The sequence below is a fragment of the Dermacentor variabilis genome, chromosome 10 (assembly GCF_050947875.1).
Source record: "Dermacentor variabilis isolate Ectoservices chromosome 10, ASM5094787v1, whole genome shotgun sequence".
In the NCBI taxonomy this organism is placed as follows: domain Eukaryota; kingdom Metazoa; phylum Arthropoda; class Arachnida; order Ixodida; family Ixodidae; genus Dermacentor; species Dermacentor variabilis.
Window position 1 is genome coordinate 117,417,687 of NC_134577.1, and position 12,870 is coordinate 117,430,556.

At 46.5% G+C, this 12,870-nt stretch overlaps 1 protein-coding gene across 1 annotated transcript in view; it reads left to right on the forward strand.

The window, feature by feature from the left end:
- Positions 1 to 12,870, forward strand: part of LOC142559393 (arylsulfatase B-like) — a 250,385-nt gene that overhangs the window by 64,940 nt on the left and 172,575 nt on the right. The window contains exon 4 of the mRNA XM_075670995.1: positions 11,116 to 11,225. Coding sequence (XP_075527110.1) covers positions 11,116 to 11,225 — 110 coding nt within the window. The remainder of the gene's footprint in view (positions 1 to 11,115; positions 11,226 to 12,870) is intronic.

A 12,870-nucleotide genomic window follows, 5' to 3' on the forward strand; every position in this document is an offset into this window, starting at 1 on the left:
CCCCGGGTGAGGTGGCGGCATAGACTGTCTGTTCAGTCTGTACGACTTCACTATTTCGTTGAAGGTGGTCATCTTGTCCTTGGCACTGCACCGCGACCAACACACCGAGTCGGCCGTGCTTGCAGCTGCGCGGTTGGTTAGTCCTCCTATTGTGAAGTTTGTTTTTGTACGTCTCTGTTTTTTGTCGTTGGCTCAATTTCCACCAATCTTCCAGTCGCCTCTCACTAATCTCTATTGCGGCCATGTTTACTTTTCCACTGCTCTCGCTGAACCCAAGGGCTTCAGAGAGGTCAGTGGTGCCTAAATCGTGTAGTGGTGCCTAATTTTCCTTAGTGTTCCTGTATGTGCTCCCGCAGGGAGCAGAGTTACGCATAAATTTTCCAGTGCCGCTCGCACCGGTATTCGCCGAGCGATATCACATGTTACAAAAATGACGTCAAATGTTCAACTGCGCCGCTGCGAAGACAACTTTACGGGCGCGGCGCCGACTCGTTTCCGTCAGTTCCATCGACATTGCAGTCGGCGGACCGTCGAGCGTGCGCTGCACTGGTCGGCTCCGGGTCCGAGGCACTGTATTCGACGACATTAGTAACTTTAGTGAAGTGGTACGAAACACATCATTTGGCACTTGTATTCCAGTATAATGGGTGCAGCGCACCAAACTTCACAAATCGCACGGAAGGTGGCAAAGCTTTTTAAGCGGTGCCGTGCGGACGAACGAGACCGGCCAACTCCGAAAGGGACCGGGATATGCGAGGTCCGTTCGCCTTTTTTACAGAGGTGAGTTCGGCTTGTTTGCGCTAAAGCGGCATTTATCTCGCGTAACATTCCTGCACACACCGAACTGCGTACGCCCGGCGTGCGAGGTTCTTCACTTGTGCGATTTTTGGAATATACGTGCAGCGCGACACAGACGAGGGGCAATGAATGGACGGCACGTCTGTTGCATATGTGCGCAAGAATGTTAACTTACCAACTCGCCCAATGCGCTGTGTTGCTTGTACAATTGTTCTGACTATGCGGGTCTAGAAAAGTGTACTAGCACAGAGCAAAGAACAGCAAATGCTAGCAGATACAGTCCGCGCGCTGCACCCTGGTTTTTCTGTCCTTTTTTCTTTTTTAATTTTTTGTCGGCGTTCTGATTTTTCATGTAAGGTCGATTAATGTCGTGTTCGTTGTTTTGTAGTATGCGAAAACACCGCGCGCTCCCGCTTACGAGACAGCTGCGATAGCTTCAACATTTACCGTCCGCAACATGTTACTTGTTCGATCAGCCTTAGCCGAAGTGAGGGATGTGAAATTATTTTTGTACTTTTAATAAGCGCTGTGTTGTGGTGCATTAACCTGAGTAGCATCAAGAGATAAAGGAAAATGTGCTGTCATATTACAGTCTGCAATGTGTGAATTATTACTTTGCAACTTTGCCATCTTATGTGATTAGTGCAATAAAAGTAACTTGCTACTCTTAATAACTTTCCCAAGGCTCCAAGAACCAGGACTCAGCCCCTGCAGCTGCCAACAGCCAGTGCTCATCCATTCCCCTGTACGAAATAAATTTGACCTAGAAGCTCGTACATCTTGAATCTTTTTCCACTTGCAGATTTGCTGCTACGAAGCAGCTGTTAAGTTTGCGGTATGAATCGTCAAAATAAACTTTGCATAAAATGTGGGCACGTGAACATTTGAAATGCGTTTAAATCTTCGTGCCTGTCTTGCATATATCGAAAACGTGCAGTAGCTGTGAGTGATGGTTAGCGATGAATGACGGTCACGGTTAACGGTCACTGACATCAGTGCAGGCACGATAGTTCTCTTGGCCACGATCATTATTCGCCTGGTTTCGGCAGTCGAAATGTGCTCACATAATTGTCCAACACACGTGTGCGAAGTTCTGTTTAAACACCCTTGAAAAGATTTCTTGCCTTCTGGCCTCCGCGAGAAAACTTCATACGCATGCTGAAAAACATTGCACCGCTTTTTGTTGCAAGGTAATGCGCGTTTGCACGCGAACTTTCGAGCTGTTCGAGCCACGGATTTAGTCAGGATTTTATTTCGAGGGATCCAGGGGGGTCCTATTCCTATGTGCACGTTTGTGCGTGTGTTTGTATATGTGTCTGTATACATGTACATACAAACTAACAATTTCGGGGGGTTGGCATCCCTCCGGCTGCGCCAATTGTTCGAGCGTAGCCTGCATTAAAAATTGCCATCTTGCTCACCGCTTGCGAATAATTGCCGCATGTAGCTCACGACCAGCGGAGAAAGCATATGCAACAGCGCGCTGCATTTGCCCCGTGCGCGCTCTAAGAGTCGCTTCACTGCAGAGCTGGAATACAACGGCGGACCTATGCGAAACTCCGCTCCCTGGGGGAACAAATACAGGGAGAATAATAGGGATGTTATGGAGCGTCCCCTCTGGAACAGGGCGGTGGGATTGCGCTACCAAGATCTTGCTATTATGCTCCCTTATGTCGTACCTAGGTTAAAAAGAAATTAAAAAAACACTATGAACTTCCACAACCAAATTCTTTGACTCCCTATTGCGAACTTTGCTCTTATGCGTCTCCGTTTTTTTTTTTTTTCGTTTCCCTGCTTTTCTTCCACCAATCTTCCAACCGCCTATTGCAGACATGTTTACTTTTCCCCTGCTCTTGCTGAACCCAAAAGTTTCAAGGATGCCAGTGGTGCCTAAATCGACCGCTGGGCAGACGTCTTCACATTCTAATAAAGCATGCTCCATCGTTTCCCTAGCATTACAGCAGCAAACACATGCTTCTTCCTTCTTATATCTCGCTTTATAGGTGCGTGTTCTCGTCATCTTTTTCGTCACCTTTTAGCGCCATTATTGCGCCGCGCAATAACTATCTGGTTTAGTAATTTGAAGCCTCTCCAGGGGGCGCCAAGCGCATTGTTTACATAGAAACTAAATGAGCTGGGAGAGTGCTGACGTATCTGTACAGGACAAACATTGATTCACAGTGGAAGCAAAGAACTAGGAAGCTTACAAGCAAGTATGCGGCTGGTAGGGTGGGCAAAACAGCAACAAAGAACGTAAAGCGGAAAGTCAGAGAGGCTGAAATTATCTCATGGGTGGCGGCAATGGAAAAGAAACCTGCCATGAGTAACTACTTAAGAGGAAAAAACGAAATCATGAAAGAAACGATCCATGATAATTCAAAGGGAAGCACATTACTTTTCGAAGTGAGATCAGTATGCCTTAGAACACGCACCTATACAGCGAGATATAAGAAAGAAGAAGAAGCATGTGCTCGCTGGGGTAAAGCTAGGGAAACGATGGAGCATGTTTTATTAGAATGTGAAGACATCTGCCCAGTGGTCGATTTAGACACCACTGGCGTCCTTGAAACTTTTGGGTTCAGCAAGAGCAGGGGAATAGTAAACATGTCTACAATAGAGATGAGTAAGAGGCGATTGGAAGATTGGGGGAAGAAAAGTAGGGAAACGACAAAAAAAACGGAGACGCACAAAAGCGAAGTTCGCAATAGGGAGTCAAAAAATTTGGTTGTGGCAGTTCATAGTGTTTTTTTGTTGTGTGTTTTTTTAACCTGGGTAGGACATAAGGGAGTATAATAGCAAGAGCTTGGTAGCGCAATCCCACCGCCCCGTTCCAAAGGGGACGCTCATAACATCCATCCACCCATCCATCCGCATAAGCGTGTGTGTGTGTGTGTGTGTGTGCGCGCGCGCGCGCGAGCGATGGATTGATGTATGGATATCCCGGAGGGAAATAGAAAGTGATGCTGAGAAACTTCAGCCAGGAGTTCAAGCACGTCAAGAAGGGGATCGTGTACTTCGAGGAAATAGCAGCAACTGGCAGTGCCTTTGTCTTCTCGGATCCTGCCGCAACATGATGGTGATGATGATGCTTATGATCCCTATGTTTACGTAAGTTCAACGCTGCGATGTTCTAGCGATGCCATTCCTTTTCGCACTTCGACAGTGGTTAGAGCGACGCTCCTCCCACGTTATTAGCCGGCCGTCAACGGTGTACACTCAAGTACACTCAAGGCAACCTGACTGGGAGGTCTCTCCGGCGGTATCGCTTGGTCTTTTTTTGAAGAAGAATTTATTTATTCACTCACAAAATAAAATCACAGTAACAAGATATACAGAAGGAGGTCCCAAAGCTCAAGGCTGTAGGGGGACCTCCTGTTCTAATTAGAAAGATCAAAACAAGTTAGGTTACAGCAAACGCAGCAAAGGAACCGAAACATTATTTGATAGTACACAGAATTGAGTTTTGAACAAATAAACGTAACAAAATAATTCAGGTTAATGCAAATACAGCAAGGAGGTAGAATTGTTAACATGTATTAATGCAAGAAAACAAGCAAACTAAAAACATGGCATAACGCTGTACAGAATTACATCATGTACTGAATTGAAAACAAAACAAAACATGGGAAGTGAAATGTAGCCTAGAGGCAGTGTTCCAGCAATAACTGACACAAGGAAACAAGTGGACAGATATGGTGAAATGTTGGTGAAATGGTGAAATGTGGTGAAATGTGAAATGTTAAAGAGATATAGTGGTTTACCCATAATGAAGCAATCGGAACATGTTAAATTACATTACAGCATTGACAAGTTAAGTAAATATGTAAATAAATGCTTTTTAAAGCTGCCTATACTAGGAGACAGCTTTATGTCCGTTGGAATACAGTTCCAGTAAGACATCGCTGTGAACGAAGAAGTGAATTTGCCAAAATTAGTTCTGATTTTAGGTAATAAGAAGTTGTTAGCTAATGCAAATCGAGTATTATTATGATTAGCAAGTTGTTCAGTGTTAAAGATTATTTGGGGAATGTTTGAGTGAAGGGAATTATAGACAAGGATTGCCATGTTTAATTGAAATAGTTTATGAATTGTGAGAATGCGATGCTCTTGCAAAAGAGCAGATGCACTACATCGGGGTGACTGGAAAGTAATAATGCGGATGGCCTGGTTCTGGACGTATTGTAAAGGAACAAGGTGAGAACTGTATGTGTTGCCCCAAGTCGCAATGCAATAGGTGAAGTGACTGTGAATGAATGCATGATAAAGAGAAAGCAAGGTTGATAGTCTAAAGTATGGACGTGCTTTTATCAGAATCCGGATACCATACCCAATTTTTTGCTTTAGGTGTGAAATATGGGTAGTGTACTTTAAGTTGGAATCGAGGACAACCCCCAAAAAACGACAATGACTAGAAGGTTTGATGGGATAACTATCGATAGCTATGGTCGGAATATTTATTACTTTCTTTTGGGTGGGGTGAAATAGCATGGAAGACTGTTTTACTAGGGTTAATTTCTAAAGAATTGTGACGGCACCAGCGAATAATGTTTTCCAAATCGGTATTGAGCTTAGAAGTTAGGCTATTAATATCGGTGTCAGCAGTTAGAATCGTAGTGTCGTCCGCATAGAGATAAAGTTCACAATGTGAAAGATGGGCAGTTAAGTCATTAATGTAGATAGTGAAGAGTAATGGGCCTAGTATAGACCCCTGAGGAACTCCCCTATCAATTAATTTGAAGTTAGAAAGGTGATTAGAAATGCTAACAGCCTGTTGTCTATTAGTTAAATAATCGCGAACGAAAGCCAGCGCCGGTCCCACAACACCGATTGCGTTTAATTTAGTAATTAAAATATTATGAAGAATTGAATCAAACGCTTTGGTGAGGTCAATAAACACAGCTCCTGCATATTTACCTTCGTCTATGTGGTGTTTAATTCGATCAGTGAATGAAAGAAGCGCAAGATTAGTAGAGTAACCTGCACGAAAACCAAACTACGTGGTGCAAAGAATGTCAAATTTTGTTAGATACTTAGTTAGACGCTTTTCAAAACATTTCTCTATAATTTTGCTGAACACGGGTAATATAGCAATAGGGCGATAGTTAGAAATCAACCCTCTATCACCTTTTTATAAATACAGGGACTATTTTGGCTTTCTTAAGTTTAGATGGAAGTACACCGCATTTAAATAAAAGGTTAATTACATAAGAAAATGGGTCAGCAACAATAACAACAACATATTTTAGGTGCACTGGTTGTATTTCATCCAGACCTGCACTTGTTAGCGTTAGTTGTTATGACATTGTATATTTCATCCGGAATGGTAGGATATAAAAAAAAAGATTGTGGTTGTCTCTGGGGTGTTGTTATAGGACTGGTAGGAAGGGGCTTACTATTATCGGAAAAGAAATTATTAAATTCATTTGCGATGTCTGGTGGATTTCGATACGTACCACTAGAGCTTGAAATCTCACTTATTGGTGAGTATTTTAAATTTCTGTTCAAAAAAGAGTTTATGAGCTTCCACTGTTTAGCGATACCTTCAGCTTCATTAATTTTAATTTCATAATACTTCTTTTTGTCATCTTTCAACAATTTGTTTAGGACATTTTTATAGCAAGCATATTGCTTCTGCAATTTGAAGTTAAATGGGCGACGTTTAATTTTCTTGTACATATTCTCTTTCTTGCGCATGCACACTAGCAAAGCATCTGTGAGCCACGGGTTGTGGGGTGCTGGATACTTCTTGTTACATCGAACAAAAGTGGTTGCATCATGTACACATTGCTGTATTACAGATGAAAAGCGTACAAAAGCTAGCTCAGCGTTTGATTCAGATTTTATCGTCGACCAGTCAAAAGAAGAGATGGAATCTATGAATTGAACTTTGTTAAACAAGGACTTTTGGAAAGAACGCTCAGCACGTGGTCAGGCATGAGACAAGCGACAAAAGATGGGATAGTGGTCTGTAATGTCGAGTGTTATTACGCCACACAAATCACATGATATGTAGTTCGATAAAATATGATCAATAAGCGTGCTTGAGCCACCTGTGATACATCTTGTCGGCACTGTGAGCAGCTGTTCATAACGAAAGCCTGCAAAGCAATTCGAGTATTCAACCGCGTTCTGATTGGATTCATCCAGAAGGTTAATGTTGATGTCTCCCATAATAACAGCGTTTTTTCTTTCGCAGGATATCTTGTCTAGTCTTTCGTATAGTGCAGAGCAGAACTCTGAGACTGACGATGATGGCGAGCGATATATGCAAGCTAAGATGGTTTTTTTCAGCATCAGTTTGTGTATGTTCGTCATCAATTTCAAGCCAAGCAGATTCAGTGTTGTCAGCTAGGAGGGAGAGGTCATTCCGACATTTATATTTTATAGAAGATGGAGAGCGTTATCGACTTCGACCTCAGGTCGATGATTGCGCCGTGTGGGTTCAGGAAGTTCGTGCCGAGAATTACGTCTCGCGAGCACTGTTGGAGGACAGCGAAAGTCGCAAGGTAGGTGCACTCATGAACTGTATTTCTTAAAGTGGAGATTCCAGTCGCGTTATGAGGTGTGCTCGAGCTGTCCGAATTAGAGGGCCGTCCCATGCAGTCATGAGTTTCTTCAATTTGGCGACGAACAATTAACTGGCGACGGAGTAGTCGCCAATGTCTACAAGCGCGGTGAGTGACTGCCTCGCCGTTGAGAAGCATGTCGAGGTCGATGGCTTTTGGTCGTGTGTTGCTGTTCGGTCCTGGCGTCGGATGACGGCTGCGTCGTGTTGACGTGTGGCTGGAACGTTGCGTCGTCAGCTCTTCTTTTCTCGGCGCATTCTTTGATTCCAGGCTTCGTCGGCACGGCGGCGTCTCGTGGATATGTCGTTGAGACAGTCCTGTCGGCGTATTCGTAGATAGCGGAGGATCTCCATCAGTTCGACGTACAGCAACCGCACCTCCATTGGTTTCTGCTTTTAATTTTCCGGATATGGGCCGACAGAACGGCCCTGGGCCGGGCCAACGTATGGTCAGCGCTGCGGCGACAGGTAGCGTCCAAGTGATGCGAACGGGATGGTCGTCGAGGGCTGCATTGAGTGACAGCGAGGTAGTCGGCGATATCGCGTGGCAGTGCCCCTTGCTGTGGGCGCGACTCGTTCACGGCAAAGCCTCGCAGTCCTAAGTTGCGGTAAGGGCACCAGCGGTGATGGCAGAGCGAGTGGTGGGGGTGCGGGGCGCAGAATGTCCGTCTTCCTCCAGTAGCTGCGCTGTGCGACGGGCAGGCGTGCTAGCGATGGCGGCGATTGACGACGGGAATGCGGCGTCACGGGCTCCTGGCGCGGTCGCTGAAGGGGCCCTTGACGGCGGGCGACGGCAGCGTAGGTCATCGCTTCCGGCTAGGGCTACGGCGATGCCCGAAGTTCTGCTTCTTCTAGTAACCGCTGAAGCTCTCCTTTAACTATGTCAGCGATTGAGGTCACCTGGGGCTGCGACCTTGGGCACAGCTTCTGCGGCTCTTCCCGTACGTCCGCTCTGATCCTCTCGCAGCTTCGGCGGGATTTGTTGTCAGCGCAGGCCTGTGTCATTGCCTGGCACGCATTTCAAGCGTCTTCTCGATCGTCACATGGATCATCGTAGCCGTGACAAGGGACAGAACATCATCTTTCAATGGCTTCCAGGACATTGCAGGATCAGCGGGAATGACCAAGCCGACGAAGCCACCCGATCTGCACATAAATGTGGTTAACGTATCTTGATTCCGCTTTCGCGAACAGACGCTGCGGCTGGGCTGCGACTGATGTCCCGTGAATGTACTTTGCCTCTGTGGGACTCGAACGCTTTCACTATGGGTCGTTTGCGTTCGTTGTCTCCAGACATACGGATACACCTACCGCCTGGGTTACCACGACGTGAACAGACCATGCTGTACCTTCTGTGGCTAGGCGTTTTATTTACGAACTCGTATGCTTTCTTTATTTGAATGACCAACAGCCCCACGTGCGCAACATGCAACATCGATGAGACTCTCGCACATATTATCTGTGTCTGCCCGCGATATCGTGCCCAGAGACAGGTGCTGTGCGGAGTACTGGACCAGTTCGACAATCGTCCACTATAGGAATTCAAAGCTTTAGCTCAGTACTCCCACAGAACATCCACGCTAATGGCCTTACTCACGTTGTTAAGGTTCCTGCGGTCTGCGGGGCTTCACGATAGACTGTAAGAACGCCGCTCTCTGCCGTTCTGTAGTGTACGTGGTTTGGTCGCGCTCGTCTCTGTTTTTTTTATGTCCCCCTTCAACTCTCTTTCTCTTTTTATCCCCCTTCACCCTTCACGCCGTGCAGGGTAGCCAACCGGAACTGCCTCTGGTTAACCTCCCTGCCTTTCTATGCATCTTTTTCTCTATCTTCTCGATCGTTGTGGCCTGCGAAACAAAATGAGCGCTGGGCGAGTTGCGTATAAATGCGGCGAAGAGCTGTTCTTTCACACCCCGCATCAAGAACCGAATTTTCTTTTCTTCATACATGTCAGGGTCGGCGTGTCGGGAGAGGCGAGTCATTTCCTCTGCAATGATCGCGATGTTTTCATTTGGCAGCTGTATGCGGGCATCCAATAGTGCTTCGGCTCGCTCCTTGCGCACGACGCTCTTAAAGGTACGAAGGAACTCGCTACGGAACAAGTCCCATGTTGTCAAGATCGATTCCCGGTTCTCAACCCACGTTCTGGCGGCGTCTTCTAAGGCGAAGTATACATGCTGCAGCTCGTCGTCGGAGTACGAGTTGTTGAAACTTGGGATTCATTCATAAGCCTCCAGCCAGGTTTCTTGATCTTCTGCAAATGATCCACTGAAGGTCAGTATTTCCCTGGGCTTTTGCAGCACGATGGGGTCGCCGTTGGGGTTGTAGACGCGGCCATAACCTTCTTCGTTATCTCAGGTAGAAGTCCCTGCTACGCAGGTGTTTTAACCTGCGGCTTGCGCGATGATCCAGGACGACATTGGTGTTTTCTTCACGGTGCCGGCTTTGATCACGGCTAGTATATTACCGGTATATGGAGGTAAAGCATGGTCGGTATCACGGCCGGTATATGAAGGTAAAGCACCTCCACGAGATTTCCCGTAGTAGTGACAGTGAAGAAAGCAGCAAAACTGTGAGTTACGAAACTATCTTTTTATTGGGCGAACCTGTGCCCTCAAACACAGGCTACACACTCAAGGAACGACAGCGGTGAACACTGTCGGCGATCGTTGAAAGCTTCACGTGCCGGTCAAGGGCATCGGCTTTTATACATGAGTCATCGAAGGTTCCAAAGTGATCGCTGGTGTCCGCGTGTCTTCCAGAAATTCAACATAATTCGTGTAGCACATGCAATCGGATTACACAAGCTTCAGCGACAACAGACAACAGATAAAACCATAGGTAACATTAGAGAAATATCAGATACACACGGGCTCGTACCGCTCTGAGCGATAATACTTGTTAGACGGTGAAAAGCGGTCACCTGTAAAAGATAAATGAGTACATGTGTCAATACATATGTATGTATTCGGAACATTGCGGTGACCAGTGGTCCCAGTAGCATATATCGGCCCACAGTTCTTGGCTGCGCTATCTCCGGGATCGGCCCGTGAAAAAGGCTGGAAACATACGCGACACGAACATGTGACGTTAAGTTGCTAAAAAAAATTGCCGCGGTTGAACACGGTAAACCTTGTTTGTCGAGCCATAGCACGGTTTTGCTTGGTTTGGGAACGGGCACAGACGCAGCTCGTTGCGGCCCCATGCAGCGAACGAATGGACGTTCATGCTGCGTCTCGCTTCAACGCGAACTAAGCGTCGAAAGCACAGTGCATACTAAGCTACCAGCACTTGATGCTCTTTGTACACATTGCAGATCGTTTTTAAGACATGGGCGCTCACGCATCAGCTGTGACAGGTTAAATCCCAGTTTGACCTTGGCTAACTCGAAGGTAAAATTAACAGAGCCCGGCCTTCTTGTGGGCTTTTACCTGGAGTAGTAGAGCTATGGCTCTCAAAATAATTGGCCGTAGGGCAGGTACCCCCTGGACAACCATTGGAGTTACAGAGTGAGTGTCAAAGTGGCCGAAGGGCAGCGCATTCGAGGACGGCATAAAATTAGACGGCGCGGTGAAATTAGGAAGTTTGCTGGCGCGAGTTCGAATCAGCTAGCGCAAGACAAGGGCAATTGGAGATCGCTACAGATGCCTTCGTTATGCAGCAGACAAAAAAAAAGGTTCATGCAGATAATGATGACAATGAAACACGAGCGTAAGGCGTGTGGTTCGTCTGACGTTTTTTTTTTTTTCTTGCAGGCTTGCAGAGCTACGTGTACATGCCCCCTGAAGAGGGGCTTCCGTTACAGTTGACCCTACTTTCAGAGCACCTGAAAAATTTGGGCTACAGAAATCACATGGTCGGCAAGGTAAAGTGTTTGCCTATCTTTCCGTTATCTTCGCAACTTTATTCTTGTTGTACTGTGTATGCTGCTCTTTCACCCTGTTCCTTTAATACAGAAGCAAGCTTCTATACAGTAGCTCATTTGTTCTTTAGATAAGGTAGAGTGTTATTGCTTCACGTACGTATTCAAAGCGAAGCTTTGCCTCTTCTCCCTACGTTCCTGGCGCTTCTGGGATGGCCTTGCAAAGTGTGCCCCTGGATTTCTTGCAACACCATCAGATGGCGATCGCCTCCTATTGTATTGCTCGCGCGCGCTGCTGGGTTTTTTGCAACACTAGCAGATGGCGCTCGCCTCCGCGCATCCTGGTATATGGATATATGGACACGCAGGAAAAAACCGTAACAGTAAAGGGGCAGAGAAATGCAGCCATAATGAAGCACAGAGCGCTATGGGGATACAATAGGTACGATATCCTCCGAGGTATGTGGAAAGGCGTAACGGTTCCAGGACTTACTTTTGGAAATGCGCTTGTTTGCTTTAAATCAGGGGTACCATCAGGACTTGACGGGAACCAAAGGTCAGTGGGTCGCCTCGCATTGGGCGCTCACGGGAAGACTACAAATGAAGCTGTGCAGGGTGATATGGGCTGGACTAGCTTTGAAGTGAGGGAAGCTCGCAGTAAAATTGAGTGTGAAGAACGTCTGAGGAATATGGAAGAAATTAAATGGGCTGGGAGAGTGTTCAGGTATCTGTACAGGAAAAACATTGATTCACAGTGGAGGAAAAGAACAAGGAAGCTTACCGGCAAGTGTGCGCCCTGTAGGGTGGGCAACACAGCAACAAAGAACATCAAGCGGAAAGTCAGAGAGGCTGAATTAATCTCATGGGTGGCGGCAATGGAAAAGAAACCTGCCATGAGTAACTCTACTTAGGAGGAAAAAACGAAATCAGGAAGGAAACCATTTATGATAACTCAAAGGGAAGCTCATTACTTTTCGAAGCGAGATCGGGATGCCTTAGAGCACGCACCTATAAAGCGAGATATAAGAAGGAAGAAGAAGCACGCGCTTGCTGCGGTAAAGCTAGGGAAACGACGGAGCATGTTTTATTAGAATGTGAAGACGTCTACCGAGAGGTCGACTTAGGCGCCACTGGTCTCCTTGAAGCCCTTGGGTTCAGCGGGAGCAGTGGTAAAGCAAACATGTCGGCAATAGACATTAGTAAGAGGCGATTGGAGGATTGGTGGAAGAAAAGTAGGGAAAGGACAAAAGACGGAGACGTACAAAAGCACAGTTCGCAATAGGGGATGAGAAAATTTGGGCGTTGTAGTGCATAGTGCTCTTTTTCTTTTTTTTTAATTGTTTAACCTAGGTAGGATATTGGCAAGTATAGTAGCAAGAGCTTGGTGGCGCAGCCCACCGCCCCGTTTCAAAGGGGACGCTCATAACATCCATCCATCCATGCCGGCCAGCGCCACCGTGGCAGCATCCCCAGCTTGTATGTATCGCACGTGTTGTGCTTGCTTTCTTATGCGACAAAAAAACAGGCGCTAGGCTGTAGAGGTCGCGTGTTGGACTGTAATAGTGCAAACATTACAATCGTTCATAACCTGAAAAGAGCGCTTTGAGCTGGCGTCTCAACAGCATGTTGGCCGCGTATGCAGAAGGAG